Source organism: Ochotona curzoniae, unplaced genomic scaffold, assembly GCF_017591425.1.
Source record: "Ochotona curzoniae isolate NIBS_2020 unplaced genomic scaffold, NIBS_Ocur_1.0 contig_3819, whole genome shotgun sequence".
In the NCBI taxonomy this organism is placed as follows: domain Eukaryota; kingdom Metazoa; phylum Chordata; class Mammalia; order Lagomorpha; family Ochotonidae; genus Ochotona; species Ochotona curzoniae.
In genome coordinates this window covers 51,176,325-51,202,026 of record NW_024466004.1, presented here as the reverse complement: position 1 = coordinate 51,202,026, position 25,702 = coordinate 51,176,325, and the positions used below count along the sequence as shown (strand labels likewise).

The 25,702-nt window shown below is 34.5% G+C and overlaps 1 protein-coding gene across 3 annotated transcripts in view; it reads right to left on the bottom strand.

The window, feature by feature from the left end:
- The window catches only part of GRIK2 (glutamate ionotropic receptor kainate type subunit 2), a 577,027-nt gene that overhangs the window by 11,623 nt on the left and 539,702 nt on the right, over nucleotides 1-25,702 (bottom strand). For all 3 annotated transcript variants that reach the window (XM_040983826.1, XM_040983827.1, XM_040983829.1), the window contains exon 14: nucleotides 16,972-17,197. In XM_040983826.1, coding sequence (XP_040839760.1) covers nucleotides 16,972-17,197 — 226 coding nt within the window. The remainder of the gene's footprint in view (nucleotides 1-16,971; nucleotides 17,198-25,702) is intronic.

Sequence of the window (25,702 nt, the reverse complement as noted above, 5' to 3'; positions counted from 1 at the left end):
ATGCATAATCTTTCTAGATAGTGAGGTATATGATGATTTTTTTTTTCATAGAAGACAATGGCTCCCTGTAAAATGCAAACTCAGTTCAGATCAGTGGAAAGTGAAGCAATGAAAAAACTTCTGCAAAATGATTGCATAACAAACATAAGGGTATTTACCATAGGTCTAGTTTGAAACTGAAATCAAAACACTTGTGAAACAGAAGGTTCTTTTCTTACAAGTGAGGAAATAAATGACGTTTTCAAGAGTAATCAATAATAATGTAAGCAGTCATATTTAATCAACTATATTCAGCTTCACCTAATGCTTTGTAGATAAAAAGCAGTCATTCGTATTTGTTACTTCAATATGAATAAGCATAGATTTTTTTTCAAAATTCACTAGAGTAATTTAATTGGTAAATTTATGAATGTGTAGTATGTCCCTATAATACTTTTTGGGAGGGGTTACTTACATTTTTTAGCATTTTTGCCTTGAGCAAAAATGTTCTTATCAGACAGGATAACATTAGGAAGGGACTTTAGCATTTTGGCTAACGGGGGATGATATTCATCTACATTAGGTAATACATGATAATGATGATGTTTGTTAATAAGTTTTTCTAGAAGCATAGAAAAACACTGAACTGTGCACATCTTTTAAGTTCTGTCCTAAAGGATTCTTCTTACTTGCTTGCTCTAAGTGTGTAAACTTTTCCCAAAAACAGTAGACTATACATTCTACGTTACTGTAAAAAAAAAAAATCAGTTTTAATTTACTATTGCTGTGATTTTGTATCAACTTAGACATGTTGCATACATCTCTCATAGAAAAAGGCAAGAGTAAGAAAAATGTTTCCTCTTCAATGTCAAAAGTGCAATAAGGTAAAAGAAAAGATAAAATGGGCTCAGTGTAGTAGCCTGGGAGCTGAAGTCCATGCTTTGCATGAACCAGGATCCCATATGGGTGCAAGTTCTAATCCCAATAGCTCTGCTTTCCATCTAGCCCCTTGCCTTTGGCCTGGGAAAGCAGTGGAGGACGGCCCAAAGCCTTGAGACCCTTCAACTGCATGTGAAACCTGGAAGAGGTTCCTGACTCCTGCTTCGGATGGGCTCAGCCATTGCAGGCTTCTTGAGGAGTGAATCATCAGACAGATCTTCCTCTGTTTCTCCTCCTTTCTGGCTTTCCAATAAAAAAAATCTTTAAAAAAATTAAAGAAAAGATAAAATGAACTATAGGAGTTAAGTATCCTTTCAAAAAATGTTGGAGAAGTGATCTTTGAAACCCAACTGCAATGTTATAAATTCATTCAAATGTAAAACAATTGAAATTAATGCATAAAAGGGATCATTTAAAAGTTTATTTAAATTTCATATGTATACACTTCAAAAATTTTGTGCCAAATCAACTTATATCTTTTGTACTATTTTTGCGCAAACTTTTAATATCCTCTTACTACAGGAAATTCTGCTGCATTTGCCATCCGTAAGTTCTCATCTTGTATCATCTCTACTTTGAGCACTCTGCTGTGGTCTCACAGACATAAAAACTCAGAGGATACTTTTTTTTGAAAGAGAATTGATTGTATAAGTTTCTTTCCTTATTGTTTTCATTGAAATAATTTCTCTATGCGTAACCCAACATTTCCGTTCACCACCATCACCAGATACAGCCATCTGATCGTGAACTGTAGACTTCCAAAACATGAGCCAAAATGAACCCATTTACCTCCTAAGTAGCTTGTATTGTTCACTTACAATAGTGGAAACATGATTCATAACAACTTAATGAATCATCAGTCTGGATCATCTGTCTAGATATGAACAATTCTCCCATCTGTATCTCTTTCTGACTATCTTGAAATTCCTCCATCCACATGTCTATGCATATATATTATCTATCCATTCATCCAGCTACCCACATCCTCAATCCTTGCTCAAGGACTAGAGCCTTAACAAAAGCCTACATACTAAAAACCATGTATTTCAATTAAAAATATTATCTGAGGGGAGAGCATAATGGCTCAACAGGCTGATCCTTTGTCTGCAGTACCAATAATGTATATGAGTGCCAGATTTAATCCCAGTTGCTCCATTTCCAATACAGCTCTATTTTTCAAATATATATTTATTTTTTATTAGAAAGGCAGGTATACAGAGATGAGGAGAGACAGAGAGAAAGATCAACCGTGTGAAGGTTTACTCCCCAAGCGGCAACAACGGCTGGAGCTGAGCTGATCCGAAGCCAGGAGCCAGGAGCTTTTTCCAGGTCACCCATGTGGGCACAGAATCCCAAGGTTTTGGGCTGTCCTCCACTGCTTTCCGAGACCATAAGCAGGAAGCTGAATGGGAAGTGGGGCTGGTGCCCATATGGGATCTGGGCGCATTCAAGACTAGGATTTCAACCACTACGCTATTGCACTGGACCCAGCTCCATTGCTATGGATTGGGAAAACAGCAGGAGAATTGACCAAGTTCTTAGGCCTCTCCTCCCACATGGGGGACCCAGAGGAAGCTCCTCACTCCTGGCTTCAGCTTAGCTCAGCTCCAGCCATTGCAGGCATTTGGGAAGTTAATTAGTAGATTCAAGGTCTCTCTCTCTCTCTCTCTCTCTCTCTCTCTCTTTCTCTCTCCCTCCTTCTCTATGTTAATCTACCTTTCAAATAAAGGTGATTTTTTTTAAAGAAACAGTATCTAAAACAAATTTTGTGCTGACAGAACATGAAAAATTGCTGCTCCTATTAACATAGCTATTCAGTTTCTTTTTCAGAATTCTGATTAATAGCCAAGCTTTGTCAGTAGGTGGTTTCTGGAAAAATACATATGCAAATACAGAAATGTTTCAAAAGAGTGAAATATTGTGCAACATTGTTCTTTATCCTGAACACCATTAAAGTAATATAATATTATTTTCATCTCACCACACTAACTGAGCAGAATTGGGGGATGTTCATACCTACATTTGCTTCCCAATAAGCAGCAAACAAAAATAGCCTACAACTCACAAAGTGGGCACCTGCTGACTCGTTGCCAGCTGAGTTTCTTGGTTTCAGAACTGAATAAGAACACAGAATGTTCCAAGGCTAGCAAAGCTCATCACACTTGTTTTCTGAGCATAGTAATGTGTCATTGATAGTTAGCATTTAATCAAACTCTAAAGTGAGCATACTTCATTTTTGGGTTTTTAACAGGATTAAATGATGCAGGAAACATACACTATGACAGTATATCTTTGATCCGTTTTTCTTTTTCTGTCACTGCTTTAGGATAAGTATTTGTAAACAGACTGACGGGATTGTAACATGTTACGAAGGTCTATGCTATTGCAACAATATGGGAAAAATCAGTTGGAGGGTGGGAATTTGGGAGGGGGAATCCCAGACCCTACATAATTATACCACAAAATTCAAAAATTTAAAAAATGAAAAAGAAAAAGTCCATGATGAATTATTCCTTCTTTTATATGTGATTTGCTGATCCTTAATGCATTTGAAGTTAAATGTGAATTGAAACTTCATCTAGTGGAAAAATTTCAAGGACAAACTGAGATCAAGGAATCAAAGCATCTGCAATCCTTTTTGTTATATGAACAGCCACTTCACACTAATGAAGTGAACAATTACTGACTAGTTATATCAAGCCTAATGTTTTGTCCAAATACAAACTTCAGGTTCCATCTATGTGCTGGCAAGAAAATAAATGGCAGTATTGTGAATCAACTTAGAAAAGCTCAGAAATCACACTGAATAACATACATACTATGTTTTCAAAATTCCTGGAAGTCTGATTGGAAACACTGGATGAAATTACAAATGTGTCTTTCACAGCATGTGTTTGTTGCAATTAAAAGTTTATCTTCAAATGCTTATATGCCAGACAAATGAGCATAAAGTACAGCCACTGTAATACCCGAAGAGGCAATGCTCTGTGTTTCCAGTCAAGCTATCTTTGTTCTTTCATCTTTTGCAAAATGATAAGAGATACTTTGTTCACATTTTCCTACACATATGATGAAGGAAAACAAATATTTTTCTTCAAATGGCATTTTATATAAGTTAAAACTCTTTAGTTCTTGATTTTTTTTTTTACTACAAAATCTCTCTGGCTGTCTTATATTGCTGCTTTCCTGGGACTTTTCTGATTTTCAATATATATTCCACAAATCGACACTATGAAAACATTGCAATGTGAAAGGTTACTTTCTGGAACCTGTCAAGGTAATCAAGTGGCTAAAGTCCTGGGAGGGAGGAAGGGAGGGAGGGAGGGAGAGAGGAAGGAAGGAAGGAAGGAAGGAAGGAAGGAAGGAAGGAAGGAAGGAAGGAAGGAAAAGCATAAATACTCCATAATGAATCTCTTGATAAGTCAGAAATATATAAGATTGAAGCTAAAAATGAGGTTTCAAATAAGATATGGAGATAGTTTCAAGTAACATACAGTGTAGGTATCTGGGTGGGAATAGAAAAACTACAACGTAACTAGTTAAAATTTACTGAAATAGAAGCTATTCTGCAAATCCCTAAATGTTATATTTCAGTAAAGTTACAGTTTCTCCCAAGAAATACATACAATTTTTTAAAGAATCAATCACAATTTTTATAAACAATTATTAAAGGGACCACTAAATATTTCACAACTTGCTTACCTGGTTTATTGAATTATGATCCTTCCTTCTTCCCTCCCTCTCTCTTCTTCCCCTTGCGCCGTTTTGCTTTTCCTTCTTTCTTGATTCTGTACCTCTTAATCCCTGTTCTCAGTTTTTACCCTTCTGTATCTTCTCTTCCTCTTCACTCTCCCCTTTCCCCTTCCTCATTGTGGTTTCCCTTCCTTTGTCCCATTCTAAATGCCTTACTTGTATAAGATAATTTTACATAACTAATTGATAGACTCAATCTGCTGCCCAGTCAATGCTTTGTACAAATGCACAAATTTATTTGCAATTTCCTTATTTGGCATCTAGATTGTATAGAAATAGTAAAGCACAATCAGTATTGCTTTTCACTCTGGTAGAGACTTTCAAATTCATAAGTAATTTTTCTTAAAGGATACACATGTTTTAAATGGATACATTACAATTAAATCATTGATACTACGGCAATCCCAATGCATGCTGAGAAAAATTTTCTTAAGATCTTGATAGTGTGTACTGTAATGAGTGAGAAAGATAATAACCAGTAACATTTACTTGCTCTAGCTATTTGCTTCCAAAAGCCATTTCAAACACATTTTCAAAACTGATTGTTCCCACATCTGTTTCTCTTTTTGAGTAAATTTACATAACTCTTTCATTTTTAAAAGAATGTGTTGACCAAATAATCTTGTAATTATTTGAGAGATCTAGAAAATTTGCATTATGTATGAATAAAAATTAAGATGTCCATGTAGAGCATAACTACTAAGGTTACTATATTTACATTTACATTCTACATTTACATTTAATACATTTACTACATTTACATTCCAGAAAGTATTTTATCTCGTATCTATTAAAATCCTGAACTTGCTTTTCTCCTTTAAACTAAGTTTATTCTGCTTTACCAGTAATTACTACATAGTCTCATGTACTGTCCAAGATAATAGTACTCATTACTGATACTTCTGTTCTTTTATAAAAAATATGCCATATTCTATTAATTTATTTCATAGTCCAAGAAATAGACAGGCACTGCAGTAAGACCTGCCATGCACAGATTCACTTCTTGAATGACTGCAGAAGCTTTGACCAGAACCAGGAAATCAACTCAGGTCTCATAAATGGAAAACAGGCATCCAACCTATTTCCTTGCACTCTTCTCAGTGTGAACTTAGAGTCAAGAGCTAGCAACACAATCAAGTCAGTCCTAAGCAAAGATCCCAGGTCTTTTCTTCTTCTTTTTTAAAATGCATTTATTTTTATTGAAAGATCTACAGAGAGAAGCAGATACAGAAAGATTTTCTGTATGCTGGTTCACGCTCCAAGTGGCCAAGACAACTAGAGCAGAGACAAACCAATCCAAAGCCAGGAGCCAGGGCTTCTTCCAGGTCTCCCATGCAGGTGGAGACCCCAACATCTTCAGCTGTTTTCTACTGCATTCCCTGGCCACAAGCAAGGAGATGCCTGGGAAGTGGAGCAGCTGAGACCAGAACGGGTGCCCACGTGGGATATTGGCACAAACAAGGTGAGGACGATAGCACAATAGTCACTGGGCCATCACGCTGGACCTGGATCCCAGGTTCTTGAACCACCACCTGCCAGCTCCCTGTGTACACATTAATAGGAACCTCAAAATGGCAGTGGAGCCAAAAGTGACAGCCAGGGACTCTGATGTGGGATGTGGGCATCCCAAGAGAAATCAGATTAACCATCATGGCAACCCCTATCCTCTAAATCATGTTATAACTTTTGCTTGTCCTGTTGATGAATCTTCCTCCTAGCCTTTGATTCACAAGTTAGGACAGTGCTGTTTAGAAAGTCACATTTCTTATAAGCCTTCTTTCCTCCTATTGCTTGGTGCTGTGTGAAGCATCTCTAGGAATTAACATCATACTACTCTTTCTAAAGCATTCTCTATGTCTGTCTTTCAAGTCAAGCTGCAAGATGCTTTTGAGGGATAGAAGAGTATATATTTAAACATATTTATATGCCTATTTTAAAGACATCTTGTTGAAACTTTTAAGCCTACAGAAAACTAAAGATTTTCATAATGACAAATACTTTCTGGTAATTTCTCAAGGGTCTTTAGTCTGTTCTATTTCTGTATTTTTAATTATGGATCTTTTATTATTAGCTTATATGCTGTACATGACCCAGAATTAAGATACTAGTTTCTCGCTAGCATCATTGAGCCTGAAAATACATATATAGAACATAGGCTACAAATACTACATTGCTTCCAGCTTGTCCTTACTCTAACATATTATACATTCTTTAAAATATGCTAAATTACTTTTTTTCTGGCTATGTTATAAACCTACAATGGTCCAGCACTTTTGTTCTTTAAAAACATTCAGACTTATAAATGCTTCTAATATGCATATTCCAAATATTAAATCCCTTTAAAATACTGAGAAGACCAATGATTGCCAGTGATAAGTAAGCAGCCATTCATTTGCTTTTAAATACCAGGGCTGAAGGAGTGGCAAATCAGGCTAATCCTCTGCCTGGAGTGCAGGTATGACACATGGTCACCAGCTGTGTCCTGGTTGTTCCATTTCTGATCCAGCTTCCTATGAGTGGCTTGGAAAAGCAGTGGAGGATGGCTTCTAAATATAATTTTAAAGAATAATTATGTCTTTTTCAAATGAAGTACTTTATCAAAATAATGAGATTACACTATACATAATTATGAATGATTCAGTCATCAGAACCTTGGCAATGCCAAATGTTAACAAGGATGTGGATCAAATAAATCCTCATTCATTATTGGTAGGAATGCAAACTATTACAGCCACTTTGAAAGGTGGTGTGTGCGTGCCAGTTTCTTCCAAAAGTGGTTATCAGTCATGATCCTTAGTACTTAGGCAAAAGTATAGAAAACCTATATCCACATGAAAGCCTGAATGGAGCCACAGACACATGTGAACATTTTAACCCTAATCGTTAAAACTTGGAAGCAAACAGGATGCCCTTCAGTCAATTAGTGAATAATATGCTGTGGTACATTCAGAAAGTAGAATGGTGTTTTATGTTAAAATGGAATAAGCTTGGAAGCTATGAAAACATACAAAAAAGGAGGTTTAAACACATATCACTATAGTAATACTATACTGCAAATACTGCAAAATGCTGAATTGCAACTACCTAACATTTTGATAAAGACAAAATTATTGAGACAGTAAAATTATCAGAGATCATGAAGATCTTCAAGGGAAGGCACTGGCGTAAAGAGAGTCTTTAGGACTACTCTGTATGGAACTTGTCTAGCAGTTACACATCGTTGCTTATCCTTGCAAACTCGCTGCCCACTGTGAGCAGTCAGGTCTAATGTAAACTATAAGTTCTTGGCAGTAATATCATACTAGAGTAGATCCACCACCTGTTGCCAATGAGCAACCCTGGTAGAGGAGGATAAATAAAAGGGGGCACTGTGTTTTGGGGTGAGATTATATGCAAGCCCCAGTGTTTTCCATTCCTTTTCCATTTTGCTGTGAATTTGGAAATTGCCTTAAAAATAAAAGTTAATGTTAAAAACATAAAATTAATGCTATGCTTAGTTGAGAAGCAAATATGTAAATATGTCAAACGGCTGGGCCAAAAAGGATACTGCGACCACAGTAAATTTGAGGGTCATGGTATCTATTTCAAAATCAATAACTGACTTAATTTGGCAGAAGTTATGCACTTATCTGTGGTAGACTAGAAGATAGAATGTTTTATGATCTCTATATATAAAAGAAGCATAATCATTTAAGGAGAATATTTGATAATTCTTATAAGAGTACTTAGATATCTAAGATCACAAAGACAGTTGCATGAGACACATAAAATATACCTATATATAATTCAAATTATACAGTATGTGACTTAGACAAGTGCCTTTTATTTACCTCTGGATATTTTTAAACTTAGCAGAGAAGAAAATAGAAGACAAATAGTATCAGCTGGTAATAAAAGAACAAACTATTTTCATTGGTAATAATGAATTTCATATGCTGTAGTTAAAAGTGATGGGTGCAGGAAAATTTTTGTCACATTTCTTTTCTAGGTATTAAATCATGAAATTCTGGGTCTAGCATAGTAGTCTAGTGGCTAAAGTCCTTGTTTTTGTACACACCAGGATCCCATAGAGGCGGCACTGCTTCCCATCCATAAAATGCTGACACCAGCTTAAAAACAGAAATAGTTTCTTCCGAAAAAATTCTGCCTTCCTTATGGAGTTGTCATCAGCATAGCAATCAATTTAACAGTGAGGCTAACCCCCACTTCAGGTGCAGTTTTCTTATAATATACCTTGTTAAAATTCTAAAATATCCAAACATCAAAAACAATGATTTATAAATAATATCGGCATACAGCCATCAAGGCCCCAAAAATTCAGACACTAGTTTTTCAAGAGAATAAGTCTTTGCCTTTTATAATTTCCTCTTCAATAGCAACAAGACAAAATTTTGTGCCTTCATTAGTTTGCTAATATTTTGCAGTATTACACTGAAGAATAATTATAAAATATACATGCTGCATACTAGTACTATATAATATTCTCAAACCTTATCATAATGCATTATGTACACAAGATTACTTGCAGTTACTGATGTGAAAACTGAGTCTCGGGGAAACCCAGTAATCTGACTTAATGCAAGCTTTGCTACACACAGGCACTCTACTCTATTAAGACTATACTCCCACACAACAGCCACCAAACTAAAACATTCATCTTCGTCAATTAGTACTTCAATGTTTACCTCATGCCTTGCTGGAGTTTTGTTTGTTTCATTGATCTCAGAGTCCAGATAATCCAAGGATGACTGCCTGGCATAGGCATATTAATCTTCAGTGGAATTTGAATCTATGGTCTTGAACTAATCAGAATAAAACACTTACTAAATGAGTAAGTTTTGCATACAGAACCTGGATTTCTTATTTATGTTTACAACAGTTATCCATTTTTTTAACGTTTGGGTAACATTTGGTCAGCGTTTACAAAATTGATGAAGATGGCTCACACTAATGCTCATGATTCATCAAACTGCCTCTGAAAAGCTTCGTGAATTTCAGCAGAGTTTGTTGATGATGTTTGTAGATCAGGGGTAGCTTAATGACATGCTCATCTGTTTTCAGTGACATGTAATCTAGACTTTTACAAATACGCCAGAAACGTCAACCCATCCAGGTGTAATTTGACTTTTTTTTGTTTAATTTAGCGCCAGAGAATTATAAAATCTCTATTTAGTCTTGCAAAAAATCACTTCAGCAGCAATAAAATTAAACTACTTATGCAAAGAAAAAATAGAATGCATTTTCATGGAAGAGTTGACCTGCAGAAAGATGAATAATTTGCATCAATTTTTGTGCATTATGTTAAACTAATGAAGACAAATGTATTCATTCATTTTAGTAAAGCTGAAATAGTGAAAGCCTGGAATTTTATGCATCCATAATGATGAATATTACAGTACTTATCATATGATGAATTTGGAATTCTAGAAATACATGGTGAATCAAACAGGGAAAAAAACATGCTTATCATACTGCTTACTAATTCTAAAAACACTGGTGTCTACTGCAAATATTATGCTCTTTCCTGTAACAGTTCTTCACCTCTTATTTTATCAAACATTCAGAAATTAAAAAAAAAAAAGTGTCTCCCTGTTGTTTAACAACAGAAAATACAGGTTAAATAAATAAATCTCACATTGCTTCTATTGCAAAGTAATGTACTTACATCTTAATAGTAAAAGACACAACTTATTGTATAATTTTATTTTAGGTTGAGAATCAGGAAGGGTATTACAATCAGATTAAATTTTATAAGAATTATTAGTAGCACTTTTCCTATTATGTAATCACAAATGTAAAATGTCATTCTGTAAAAGTAGAATTAATCTCAATCATTCTGTACGTGTTCACCCCCATATTTATAACTTAGCAACTATGACAGAGATACAATTAAATACAGTGTGTATACTAGCTACCTGTGATAAAAGTACCTTACTTTTAACCTCAAGATGAGAAGGCAAAGCAAATAGATCTGCTTTATCTTAACATTTTTAACATGGGGAATTATATTTCAGTAATTCTGTAGTTATGAGATAACTAACTTATTTTGGATTTTCTTCAGAGATAATAATTCACTGTGAGATCGTTATGCAGTGACTTCAAACTTTACTACTGATTTAATCTCACAAGCTGAATGAAAGCAACTGAATGAAGGAAAATGGTAGTATTGTTAACAATATGTGCAAACATGAATACAATTCCCTACATTCCTTTCTCAGTAGCTACATGTATGTGATTAAAGTTAGGAAGAAACCACAAGTGAGATGTCATTAGCATGTTTCTAGCAAGAACAATAGCATTATTGAGAATTTTCTGGTGGTTTACAATATCTCTAAGAAAATGAACAAAGACAATGTTTGAAACGTCATCAACTGTTCCTCATAGAACTTTTTTCTATTTTTATTTTTATTTTTACTTTTTTTGCAGGGGCGGCTGATTCCCAGCTCATGGCCTGCTAAAGCAGCCTGTTTTTCAGGATACTAGATGGACTTGGCACGTGGAAAAGGGAAACCACAGGGACTTTAAGGATCAGCAGTCAGAAAAGGCACTGCGGTCAATAATTCCATTAAGTAGTGGTGTTCCCTGTTTGGAGAGATTATTATCTACAGTGACTCAAGAGGCAGAACCACATACAACTGCTCACATATACTACACCTGCCTTACTAAAACTGCTGTGATTTGCTTTCTTTATGCCATTCAGAATTTTTTTTTTGAAAAAAAGAATTGAATGAACTAGGAAATCTGTTCATTCATTATGAGTAAAAACATCTACCATTGAAAAAGTCTGCCACACAGTAAATGCCACATTAAAATAACATTGCTGTAGTCTGGAAAATTGGGAAAGGTGTTTAATGTCACCTCAAATTTAATTAAACTAGTTTATGCTTACTTAGCTTTTACCTTCACATTATTGGTGATTGCTCCACCACGGTACTTTGTGTAAACAGAGCTTCCTAATTAAATAGTTCATAACTGAGTCATCCAGGGATCTCACAGCACATTTGGGCATCATGATCAAACTCAAAGTGATGAATGATGATGCAGTTCTTTAAAAGAATTGCATAGGATGAGGCATGGCAGGCCCAGAGGACATACTGATTTTTGAGGAAAATAAAATAGTTAAATCTTGTTTCTGATGTCTCACTCCAAAAGAGTCATGGCATTTTCTACTTTCATGTTTTTCACCAGACAACAAGTGCAATATCTCAAACTCACAACAATATCTCAAAATGTAAGCAATGATAAAAGCAAGGGAAAGAAAACATCCTGTTCTCATCACAATGACGATATCTGTGTGGATGAAGTTTCCATTAGGGATTATAGTTCTAAAGATGTTAATCCAAAATCTTAAGGAATTTTGAGAACTGACTTAAGTTTCCCACGACCTAAGCTCATATTATTCTGCTTTGAATGTATTTATCAACTCCTGCTGAGCAAAAAGCAAAAGCCTCAAATGCTTTTTTTTTTCATAAGAATGCACTTTTCTTTCTTTTTTCTTTGATAGAGGTGTGTTTCATGATTTAACAACATAAAACAAAATGAATATTATATTTGCTAAGCAGTTTCAATAGGCTAACGCATGACTTCAAACCAAATGCGAATACATTGAGTAATGCATATCATGCTGTCAGCTGAGGCCATGGTAAGGCAGAATCCCACCAAACCACTAGTTGTTGTCATAATAAACACAACTAACACCTAAGTAAATAAGTAATTTCTGAAGCTAAATTGCTAGCAGAAATATGAAATAACAAATCATTAACTACTATATGACAAATTTTTCTCTGATGCAAAATATTTGAAAGTATAGAATGTGAAATGTCTGTTACTATGGCCTATTTCTTTACTGACATTATATGACAGTTTTTATTCATGTATCAGTATTTCAGAACCATTGGGATCTTAGAGTGCTCTGAATGTGAAAATGTGACTCATTAAAGTTAAGATTTAATGTAACAACAACAAGAAGAAAAAATGATTTGAACCAAAGAACAAAATAGATTGCAATCAATGTAAGTAAATAATCTGAGGACTCTCTGGCTTTTAAATTGTTGTGTTAGAATTCATTTTATTAAGAACAAGGATGAAACAAAATACTAACTGCACCAAACATTTTTAGCAACAATGAGACATTTAAATTTAAATCCAATTTCACTTGGCAATAAAAATAAAGAATGTCTTAAAATATGCTACTCATCAAGATATTGGCTATATCCAAGCACTATTCTGATATTTCAAAATGTTATTAATGTCTACAATGATATTCTAGGAAGAACCTTAAGAAATTTAAAAATTGATCATGAGCTTTTGTTTAATTTTTAAAAATCTTATTGAAAACACTAATACTATTTATACTAAATGAACACACTAGAGACAAGTAATAACTAGAAATTATTATAAATCCACTTCTATATAGATTTCTTCTCTAACTGAACTTGCCAACTTCTGTGACTATTTCTTTCAATAACTCACCTTTACCAGAAGGGGAGGAGTTGCTCAAATTAGTGCAGTAGAACCACAGATAAAACAGAAAATAATTCTGAATCTTTAAGCTAATCGTTTAAATTCATTTAGCTTAACACGCTCCAGGCTGACTTCCATCGTGGCTACATTAGTCTACACCCCCGCCAACAGCGAAGTAGATCATCTTTCTCCCTTGCCTACACCAGCAATCTCACTTGAGTTAGGTGAGACTCTGAAAGTGGTTTTCATTTGTATTTACTTGATTAGGAAGCCTGAGCATTTTTTCATCAGTCTAGTAACCATTTCAACTTGTCTTTTGAAAAATGCGTGCTCATTTCCTTTGCTTACTTATTCACAAGGCCGTTTGTTTTTGCTGTTGCTGAGTTTCTGAAGCTCTTTGTAAATATTGTCTAATAATCCCCTAGTGGTTCTGGAGTATGCAAATAATTTCTCCCATTATATTGGTTGGTTTTTCACTTTGTTGATCATTTCCTTTGCTGCACACAAGCTTAATTTGATGTATATCATTGTTTATTTTGCTTTCACTGCCCGTACTTTTGGTAACTTTTCTAAGTCTTTCCCAATTCCTGTCTTGTAGAGTGCTTTCTATGTTTTTCTCTAATAGTTTGATGATTTCTGGGTGCAAATCTAGATCCTTGAACCATTTAGAGCTGATTTTTGTATAAGGTAACAGACGGGATCTTTTTATTTTAAATTTCTGCCGTCTGATATCCAGTTTTCCCAGAAATATTTGTTAAGGAAAGCAGACTTTTTTTGCTGCATTATTTTCTGTTTTCTTGTGGAAGATGACTTGTTCGTACTTTTGTGGTCGTACTTTTATCTTTGTTTCTGGACCAGTAGCACACTGTTCCGATGACCACTGCCCTGTAATATGTCTTGAGGTTCAGAATTATAATAACTCGGTTTTATTTTTATTCTTCAGGCAACTCTGGCTATTTGTGATCTTTGTATTTCCAGATGAATTTTTGTAGCATCTTTCCTAGCTCTGAGAAAAATGTTGGAATTTTAGTTACGATTGCATTGATTTCATTGGGATTTCATATTACTTTCAGTAATATAGACATTTTGATACTGTTTATCTTACTGACCCAGCAATATGGTAAATTTCTCCATCTGTTAATATTTTCTTTACTTTTTAAAAATGTTTTATAATTTCCATCATAGAAGTCTCACATGTGTTTGTTAGATTTATTCCAAGGTATTTAAAATTCCTCTCTACTCTTTTTTAAAGGGGACTATATTTATAAGTTACCCAGCCATGGAGTTATTTGTATGTGCTAATGGAGAGTGCCAAGAGAACTGAAAATTGATATACCATATGTTCCAGCCATCCCACTTCTGGGAATACATCCAAATGAAATAGAATCTGCATCTGAGAAAGTGACCTATAAACCTATATTTATAGCAGCATAGTCTACAATAGCAAAAATATGGAAACAACCAAAGTGACTGTTGAAAGAGGAATTCATAAAGAAATTGTGGTATATCTACTCTACAGAATAATACTCAGCAATTAAAAAGAATGAAAATCTACCATTTACAACAAATTGGTGCCATCTAGAGACCATTATGCCATGTAAAATGAGCTAATCCTAAAGGAGTGATAATTATGTGTTCTGTCTAATATCAGGCAACCTTCATACAAAATTCAAGATCAACAGATACATAGATGGGTATATTTATATATCTACATATTCATCCAGGATAATTATAATGGAGACAAACACATTGCCAGAAGTGAAACTGCATTGCAATGTGCATCTCTACTCCTGAACAAAAGGACTACTCCCAATGAAACTGTTAAATATCTGACAATACAATCCTGGACTTTCTGCCATTATCTGTACTCATAATATCATGATACACTTAAATAGCAGAATGATGGACTTGTGACTGTTGCCGAAGAACTATGCTGTTGTCATAGTATGGGGGAAAACAGTGGTGGTGGAGAAGGAATTGAAAGAGTAGAAGGAGAAATGCCTTTGGCTCTGGACTGCATCATGAAAAATAAAAATTTCTAAAAATTTATCTATTTGTATTTTGAAATGCACTGAATTTTTGTTGTTTGGCAAGTTTTTGGCTTTTTTGTTTGTTTGTTTTCCAGTAAAATTTGTGATAATTTTAGCAACATCTGGAATTTAAAAAATGATCAAAAGTTGTTTCTTATATGACTCCAGGAAAATATAATAGAAAACTTCTTTAAAACTAACTCAACTCTTAGCTTTCATTTCTAAATATTATTTCCTACACATTGTAATGCCTTTTTAATTTGTGCAGTATAGTATTTGATTTTATTTTTATCAATCATTCCATCAACACAAGCAAGGGAGACAGAGAGTTCTAATGTCAGGAATAAAAGCAGATACCAATTAGCCTAGGTCTAAGAAGCGTGAAAGTGAGGAAAAAATAGAAAGTTTGTGTAGTTGAACAAGAAAACAAAGAAAACAGTTTTCCTTGGAAGCAGCCCCGTATTTATCATTTACATTTACTTAAAATGTGCTTTCAATGTCCATTAATTTTGTAAATGGATTCCAGACCCGCCCCTGAGGTCATTGTAGGGGAAATCTTCCATGACTAGCTCCAGGGCACCTACTGTGCCTTATACTAACATTGCCATGATAAGACACCAAAAGGTATTTTAACAAATTCTATGATAAGAAAGGCTTCCACAAGCAATACCCCAGTAGAGGCAGGGGGAAGTGTGGGTGTGGCATGCTGGACCTGTCCACTAGAAATTCCACACAGAATGAAGACAATCCTAAGTTCTTTGCTGAGATGCTGGCAAGCCATTTAGCCTCTTCATTCAAGTTTGCTGTTGGTTTATTACTGATCTTGATCTCACAGCTCAGATTTTTTCCTTATAACTGACAGAATCTCTGTCCTAGCCATCTCTAGTGACAGAAATACATTGGTGTATTATACTCACAAAAGATGAAAGAAAATAAAGGGAAGAAAAATCTCAAGGTTAAGGTTTTGACAAGGTGTACACAAAAATTTTATTTGGGATGGTCATCATGGCATAGCAGGTTAGGCCTGGGACGCCCACTTGGTGTATCACATTGTGGGATTAAGTCCTGGTTCTTCCGATTCCAATGCAGTTCACTCAAAATGTGCCTGAGAAGCAGTAGGTGAGGTCAAAAGGAAGTGACAACTGTGTGGAGACTTGAGGATCATCTGCCTCCTGCCTTTACAGAACGTATTTTATTTTGCTATATTTAGCAAGCAATTATTAATTTATACATATTTTTCATCCCATTTTTATGATACAAAATACATTACTATCATATAAGAAAAGAGATTCAAGATAATAAATCCTGGCAATCAAATGGTTTAAATCTGAAATTTGTAGATAGTCTTATAATTCTGTCTTCCTAGAAATGAGGCAAAGTAACCAACATAGCTACAACTGCGGCTAATTTTTAGTTAAATGTGTAAATAAAGTACAATCTTAAGAATGACACATATGAAAAAATAAATTATGAAATAATATATAAGTATAGAATAAAACTATTCATAAACTGTTTTAAATTAAAGATTGAGAAAGGAATGTTCTTTCAGTTAATTGTAGGGTTTTCAATATTGATAGAGTAAATTGTTATGGATTATTTTAACATAAATCAGCTTTTCTTTGTCCTTATGTATTTAAAATCCTTTGTTCCAATTGTTAACCTATAGCAACAGAGGGTCACAAAATAAAATACATTTGGTAAAAACAAAATTCTAAATAGTGCATTCTTATGTGAAGCATTTCTTCCTCATCTTTTCAGCACAACTAAGATGAATGAACAAGGAGCAAGTGGTTGACATATAACCTACCCATGGGAGTGCCAACGCCGTAACCCTTGGAGTCTATAAGGCCGCCAATTTGTGTCAGGTTACAGTTCCGCTGGGTAACAAACTCAATGGTTGTTGACTCCATTAAGAAGGCATAATCAGAGGTGAGGACTCGCTGGATTCCTTCTTCATTGCTTTTCACGAGCACTGACTGCCTCCTGCTGCTCATAAAGGCCCACATTTTGTCATACGTGGAGATTTTTGATTTCTGGGGAAAAATAAAACACATTTTGATGAAAAGATAGATAATACTGAATATTTGATATGCCTATAAATTCAGACAGAATCAATTCCATTCAATTTATTTATGTCTTCTTATAATTATGTTATGAATTGTAGTGATATACACATTTTTAAAAAATACTAAATTCTGTATAACATCATTATCATGGCTCTGTCTCATCATTTTTCCAGGAATAGTACACATATTTAGTAGGTCAACTGAGAATGCCCTCTTATTCAACAATACAAATCAGTGAAGCAATAAATAATAAAGAAAAATATATGAATAAGATTTAGTAGAAAATCTATTGTGCTATATCTTACATGCGCATCATGTTTATTTTATTTTGCATACCATAACATTAAATTAGAAAGAGACAGACACTGAGCACAAGCTGACACTGTAAGATCATTTGTTTTCCCTAAGTCATTTTACCATGACGTAGTGAAGAATATCCAAAAATTCGTTAGAGGTATAGATGAAGAGATAAGGAGAAGTGTTATTAATGAGCATCCAATCTTTCCACTTAGACATAGTTATTAGTAAAGATGACAAGGTTCCAACTGGTCACCATAGACCTACTTGTAGACAATCACAAGACTACCATACAGCTTAATTCAAATTTACCTAACTTGGACCAATAAATTTCCATAGTTTTTGGAGTTTAGCCTAATATTTTAGATGTTAATTTTGCAATACTATTTTAATTTACATTGTAGTTAAAAGTTCAATATTCCACTAAATACAGTCCAACAAATAAATATACAAAGTCACTAGTTTAGCATGTATATAAGCAAGTGTAATCAAATGAAGAGTTGCAAATCCACTCAAATTTTAAAATAGCCACAGATTATTAAAGCTACAATTGCTAAGCCTTGTAAAACATACATCTTATTTGCAGCACCACTAATTCTGTGATTTATTTCATCATTTTTGTTTTTACCTTAAATTTTTTAAAAAAAGTTAGCTATCACATATAAGTGAAAGAATATGATACTTATCTTTGGTCCAATTTAACTCTCAAAACTTTTACACTTTTTACTACAATTTCACTACTGAATAAAGAGATAAATTTATTCAGAAAGCTCCAGTAAAGCATAACAGAGTCATATACCAAGCTGAAGGTATAACTCTTTATTGAAAACTCAAATGAGAAACTTCTCTTCATTTAATTTTTACACAAAAGAACAAAACTGTTGCTGTACATAAAAGGATGATACTCATCTTTTTGATTGTACTGTTATCAAGATTCAAAACTATTTTCAAACAGATAGGCAATCATTTTTGCAACTCAAGTTTATTTTCATTTCTACATGTATTGTTTATAAATAAAATATTACTGCTACTGCCACTAAAAGCTATGTGCACTGCATTGCTAACAAAACTATGGTGCTGGCATAGTTGTTTAGTGGGTGCAGCACCCCATATCAAGGTACTGGTTCAATTCCCAAAAGGTTTGCTTCATACATAGGTCCTTACTGGTGCACCTGGAAAGGCAGCAGAATACAGCCAAAATGCTTGGTGCCTTGCCATCCGGTAGAGGATCCTGATGAAACCCCTGGACATTATGAACACCTGGGGAGTGACTAGTTCCCTTTTTGTATCTCTCCCTCTCTCTGTCACTATTCCATCCAAATAAATAACATATATCTTATCAAAATTATGGCACTATTCTGACAATAAAATTAAATGATATAACATATTCTGTTAGAAAAAACTAAGATTATAAAATTCTTTATAAATACAAATATATCATTAAGCTTACGATATAGTTAAACATTTAGAGTTTGTAGTACGTCTTTTTTAAATCCACTAAACATGATCAAACGTTCAAGGACAAAATTTTGAAGGTTTTTTTTTTCACCTGAAATATAAAGACTAACACAAACAAAATAACATAAATTCTTCAAAGAGGTGAGAGATAATGCACAGAGTACAAAATCACCTATATGCACTCACTTGAAAGATCACATAATCAGAAAATTAAAATATGCCAAGAAAAAATGAAAATCTTCAGAGAAACATTGAAAGACACCTTTAACAAAATATTTTGCATAGGAAGCATGGGAAAAACCCAAGGTACAGAAGGTATAAAGCAATCCCTTGAGGGACCAAAATGCCTAAATAAATAAGGACTGAATCTATGTCAAATACGCAATAAAAGAGCTTGAGATCATTCCATGTTGAGAGAGAGCAAACAACATAGCATATACTTGACAACATGAACTTGATGTGTAGAATAATTTTGAAGAAAGTACTCTTTCTGGGCCACAAAATATCAAGGAATGCAGTGTTAGAAAATGATAGTTAAGTGATGACTAAGGTGGCATTAACAGTCCCATCCATCGCATTAACTTCAGAAAAGTCTCCTAAGCTCCCGTTTTCCTACCTCCTGCCTTCCAATGCCCAGAGGGACTTTCCCTTCTCTTTCTGACATCATTTACTCCAGAAACTTCATAATTACAAGTTCTTCTGTTGTCTTTTTGAGATATCAATCTTTTTTTTAAAGTCTTTTTGCTAGTTCACAAACCAGAATTCACCTTATTACAGACCTGGCAGCCATGTTTTAAAAATAACCTCCCATCACAGAATGATCTCTACTTATTGCTGTGGAAAGACAGGAGTCTAACTTCTGTGGGTACCACATTGCAGGTTACAAAACAAATCTTGTGCCTTGAATATATGAAAAAGTCTGTATGAAGAAGGCAAAAACAAAAACAAAAAACCAGAGATTGGGCCCAATGTGATAGCCTAGTGGCTATAGTCCTCGCTTTGCAAGCACAGGGATCAAATATGGGTGCCAGTTCTTTCACCGGCAGCCCCGCTTCTGTTCGAATTCCTTGCTTGTAGCATCGGAAAGCAGTCGAGGACGGCCCAAGGTCTTGGGACCCTGCACCTGCGTGGGAAACCCAGAAGAAGATCCTGGCTCCTGGCTCCAGATCTGCGCAGCTCGGACCGTTGCGGCCGTTTTGGTGGGGAGTGAATCAGGAGATGGAAAATCTTGCACTCTGTCTCTCCTCTTCTCTGTATATCTGACTTTCCAATAAAATAAGTAAATTTAAAAAAAAAACCCACAGATTTACTTATTTGTTTTGAAAGAACATTAGCCTGGGGACGCTGCCCTGGCACAGGAGATGCAGAAGCGGCTCCTGCACATCAGCAAGGAGTTGGACTTGAAGTGGAGCACCTGGGATACACGGGCAGCTCACGTGATACCAGTATCAAAAGCAGTGGCTTTGCACACTTCATCACAATACGGGCCAATACATAATACCTTTTGAAAATATGGATGAAAGACAACAAACTGAATTAAGAAAAGACGTGGGGAAAGTCGATTTAAGTTAGCAGTGAAAAAAAAAAAAAACTTTAACATATGCCTCTGAAGAAGCCAGACACAAGTCAGTAAAACAGAATACATGTAGCTTAGAAATGAGTTTTCAAAGGTGAGGTGATTTGAGCATCTGCAAATGTCAATGAGGAGTGTTAGAAATGTTTTAAAATGTCACAGAGAGAATAATCAATAATTCAGAGTTCCTCTAATAGATGATTTTCCATTTTTCTGACTCCTTTGTCCCTTAAATCATTCTGCTCTTGTTTTTGAGTTGAATTTTTGATCCCATATGTAAGTAAATTGTGCAGTTTTGTGTCTCTGTGTTCAAGTTATTTCACTTGGCCTGGTGACTACAGTTAGTTAAACTCTACTGTATGTTCTGAGTGTAGGTCATAAGTGCTTATACAAGAAAGAAGACGAAGTGAGGATACATGATTTAATTTGACTGAGATCATTCTGCAACGCATTCATGTCAAAACACCATGCTCAAAACTGTAAATACAAATAATTTTATGCAATAATATCAGAATAATAATAGCATCATTCATCATCTCAAGAAAGCAGGAGAAATAGTATAAATTTTCTATTAGCATGTATCCCGGGGGAATAAGTGATTCTATAAAATTCAGATAGTTTAATATTACTTGATTTAAAAATAATTATATGTAATGCTTGATGCTGAAGCATAGCTAGCTAAGCCACTGTTAGAAGTGCTGCTTTCCCGGGGCCCGGCGCGGTGGCGCAAGTGGTTAAGTCCTCGCCTTGCACGCCCGGGATCCCATATGGGCGCCGGTTCTAATCCCGGCAGCCCCGCTTCCCTTCCAGCTCCCTGCCTGTGGCCTGGGAAAGCAGTTGAGGACGGCCCAAGGCTTTGGGACCCTGCACCCGCGTGGGAGACCCGGAAGAGGCTCCTGGCTTCGGATCGGCATAGTATCGGCCCGTTGCGGCTCACTTGGGGAGTGAATCATCGGATGGAAGATCTTCCTCTCTGTCTCTCCTCTCTGTATATCCGCCTTTCCAATAAAAAATAATAAAAATAAATCTTTAAAAAAAAAAAAAAAAAAAGAAGTGCTGCTTTCCCAAATGGATGCCAGTTCCTGCTCTGGCTGTTCCACTTCTGATCCAGCTCCCTCCTAAAGACAAGCAGTGGAGGTGGCCCAATTGCTTGGGCCACTGCACCCAAAGGGGGAAGAGGAAGAAGCTCCTGGTCTTGGTTTCAGCCTTGCCAAGTCTCTACTACAGTGGAACAGCAGATGGAATGCCTCTCTCTCTTTATATTCCTCTGTCTCTCTCTTCCTCTTTCTTGTTCTCTCTATTTCCCTGTAACTTGGCCTTTCAAATAAATAAAATTAAATCTTTAAAAAAAAATCTAAAATCAAGATTATTTATATTTAACATGCATGGAGTAGTGCACTCTAAGATCTACAGTGTCTGAACAAACATAAGGTTTATTTTTGATAAAACCAGAAGTAGTTGAACACTTTGAAAGTACATTCACTCTCAAAGTAAAATAAATAAGATGCTGAAGAGTAACTCGATAGAAAGACGCTATGCAAGTTGAAGATCAAAAAATGAATGTCTTGGAATAAATTTAATCAAGGATGTGAAGGTTCTGTAGTTGGAAAATTACAAGTCATTAGAGCAAGACATAAAAGACAATAAAAAAGGAAAAAAAATCGATTTGTAGTGTTTTAGTGTTAATATCATCTACTATTAAAAGCAATGTAAAGATTCAAAGTGTTCCCAATCAAATACTTCTCAGGTCTAGAGAAAAAAAAAAGATGCTAAAGTTTATTTGGAAACATTAGATCACAAATAGCTAAAGCAACCTTAAGCACCAAAAACAAAGCTAGAGGTATCAAAATACTAGGTTTTTAGATATGTTAAGTTCAGCTGTAACCATAACAGCCTTATTAACTGAAAAATTCACATTCAAATAAACTGAACAGAAGTCCTAGAAATTAATCCACACATCCACAGTCAAGGAATATTTGACAAGTAAACTGAGATCAGCCCAGAAAAAAATGACAGTTTCTTCAACAAATAGTGTTGGGAAAATTGAATCTACATGTGCACAAGTTTGAAATAAATCCCTTATCCTAGTTCTTATCCAAAGATCACCTCAAAATGTATCAGGGTTCTAAATTTATGACCTGATTCCATCAAGAAAACTAGAGGAAAATATTAGGGGAACTGCAAGACATAGGCAGAGAAAAGACCCTGGAAACCCAAGTAATCAAGATAAAAATAAACAAATGGGATTACATCAAGATAAGAATGCAAATGAAACCATCAACAAAGAAAAGAGGCAAGCAACAGAATGGAAGAAAATATTTGTACATCACACAACTCATAGAGGATAAATATTGAGGATGTACAAAGAGCTCAAAAATCTGCTTATCAACAAAACAAACAATCCAGGTAATTAATGGACAAAGGGCATAAACAGGCAAGGTTTAAAGGAAGAAATACAAGTGGCCAACAAGCACATAAAAAAGTTATCAGGATCTCTAATCATCCGGGGAAATTAAAACAAAAACCACAAGAAGGAAGGCAGGCTACTGGGTGGTAAACCGGAGAGTGTATTATTGTCTTCTTGAACAGGTCCCTAAGAAGCACATGAAATCTCTTCTCTTTATATTAGTAAAAAATAAAAAAGAGCAGTGAGAACACACTAAATTTATGCATGTTAAATGTGAAATTATCAAATGAGCTCAGAAAGTAGGAGATACCAAGTCACAGTACGACATAAAGATCACAAATGGAAGATTATGTGCATGTTGAAGAAGTTACCTGCTAAATGTTTTGTTCAATATTCTGTGACAATGGCTGATTTAATTCAATGATTTGCTACTGATCGCATTAATGGCCCTGCCGGAGTCACACTCAGGGGCTAAAGCACCTGAGCCAAATGTTCACTGAAGTTGTCCGGCCACAACGTGGAGCACCAAGAGCTGCAACAGAACAATGAGGAAAAGACAAACCTGGCCACTGGAGCTGCCTAACTTGTTATTTCAGACTGTATAGAATAATCTATTACTGAAAGCCAATAAGAAAAAAGAAAAACAGCTAGTTAACCAAAAGTGGCACAAAAATAGTCCTCTAAGGAAAAATATGTAGTAACTAACTAGAGAGATCTGTCCAAATCAAGTGTGGCCAAATAAAATAAACATTGAATTACTGGAGATGGAAGAGTCGGGCAACTATATAGCACGTAGATATACTCCTTTCTTTCACAGATGAGAATACAACATATTCTAAGGAAAAAGAAGGGTAAATACAAATTAAGGCAGATAGAATCAAATGTATTATCTCTGTATAGAAGAATTATTATCACACAAAAAGGTAAAAATATCTAAATATGTCATATCTAAATATGTCATACATACTAATTTAGACAGATAAACTCAGATAGGCAAATTAAATTATTTTTCAGAGAAATCACATGAACTGTATATGAAAGACAAAATATTCAAAGGAAAATCATTTCTTTTTAATTTTTGTAAATAGAATCCTCTTTCTCACTCAGTGTATGTTACTGTGGATATTAGAAGAAAATTCCTTTTTATATTATTTCTCCTTTCTTTAAATCTGCCACACTTAAGACACTTCTATGCTAAAATGGAAGAATTTTGTGTGTCAATGTTTAGCAGTATTTATTTTCTGAAAATACTGAAGCTTGTAAGCTGATTTGTTTTTTGCTACTTCAGCACAAAACCAATAAAACCAGTTCATAAGATACTGCCTGCTTATAGTCGCAGTTTCTATGGGATATGAAACATCAACAAAAGGATAAAAGAAAAGATCCTGTCAAGAGTAAACTTTAAAAGAGTAAGAAATAGAAAAGTTTTTAGAATGCACAATGATGAAAAAGTGCTTTAAAAGGAACATACAATGTACATTTAAAAAAACATTTAATTATAGCTAATATATATAGCTAAAAATTACATAATTATATGTATTTCATATTTCCCTAATACTTTGATTTGAAAGATATATTTGTTTAGTCTCTCCTAGAATTTCAGAATATAGTTAATAACCTGAAAGTTCTTGACTCTTTGCAAGTATCAAATGACTAACACATTTTAGAACAATGTTTTTAAATATCCCACAGAATTTAAGAACTGTTTAGATTTTAAAATAAGAATAGTGCTTTATAATTTAGTTCATATCTTTTCCCAAATGTTTCAAAAGGCTACTAAGAGTTATATCTGTATCACTTGCATAGGTCTTTCCTCTTAATGAGAATAGCATATGTTACAAATACAAAACCATCTTGTTTTATATATAAATGTGTGTGTGCGTGCACACACATAATTGGTCAAATTACTCTATATACACAAATGAGTTTTTCACCTCTACTTATGTTTTTGCTGTCAGATACAAATTAAACTTTAGAAAGTGTTGTGCCCATTGGGCCTGCTTTTGTAAGTCTGCCAAATTGTCTAATGATAACAGAAAAATAACATTGTCAATATTTATGTAACCTCTAGATGCAACAATTCAAAATTACTTACAGTATGTTTTAGAGAGAAATAGGTCTCCATGAAACAAATGGAAAAACTTCAACATTAATTTAAATATACTGATTTTAAAATATCAATAATATAAAAATGAATACTCTTTTAAAGCATTCTATGCATATTTGAGTTGACTTCACCCAAGATTCTGTAAGAACTTTCCAGACAAAATAATTCTCGAAATGCCTTGAAGTAATCACACAAAGGATTTTTTAGGGACACAGTCCATCACTTTTTTTTAACAAGGTAAGTATCGTGATCATTTTATTACTTAATAAATAATTCTTCTAAAATTAGTTGAAGCTTGATGTTTAAAGGGATGTAGTTAAATTCTCAAAAGATACTCATCTCTGTGTTAATTTTCATAAAAATCCAAGTATTACAGCAATCTTTAGGAGTTATTCAAATTTTCCTTTTCAATAAAATTCACAAGGACAATTTTTCCTACATTAGCTTTAATATTGATATTAAAATCTATAATAATAACTCTTGCTTTATTGTGAAAAATCAGGAGTAATAGTATCTGATATGTAGTTTGAAAAAAAATCTCATGCCAAATTCTCCCTTGACAAAGGAGAAATTGGCTGAGATTTGCATTTTAATTTTTTATTACAGTAAATAAATTACAAACAATACTGG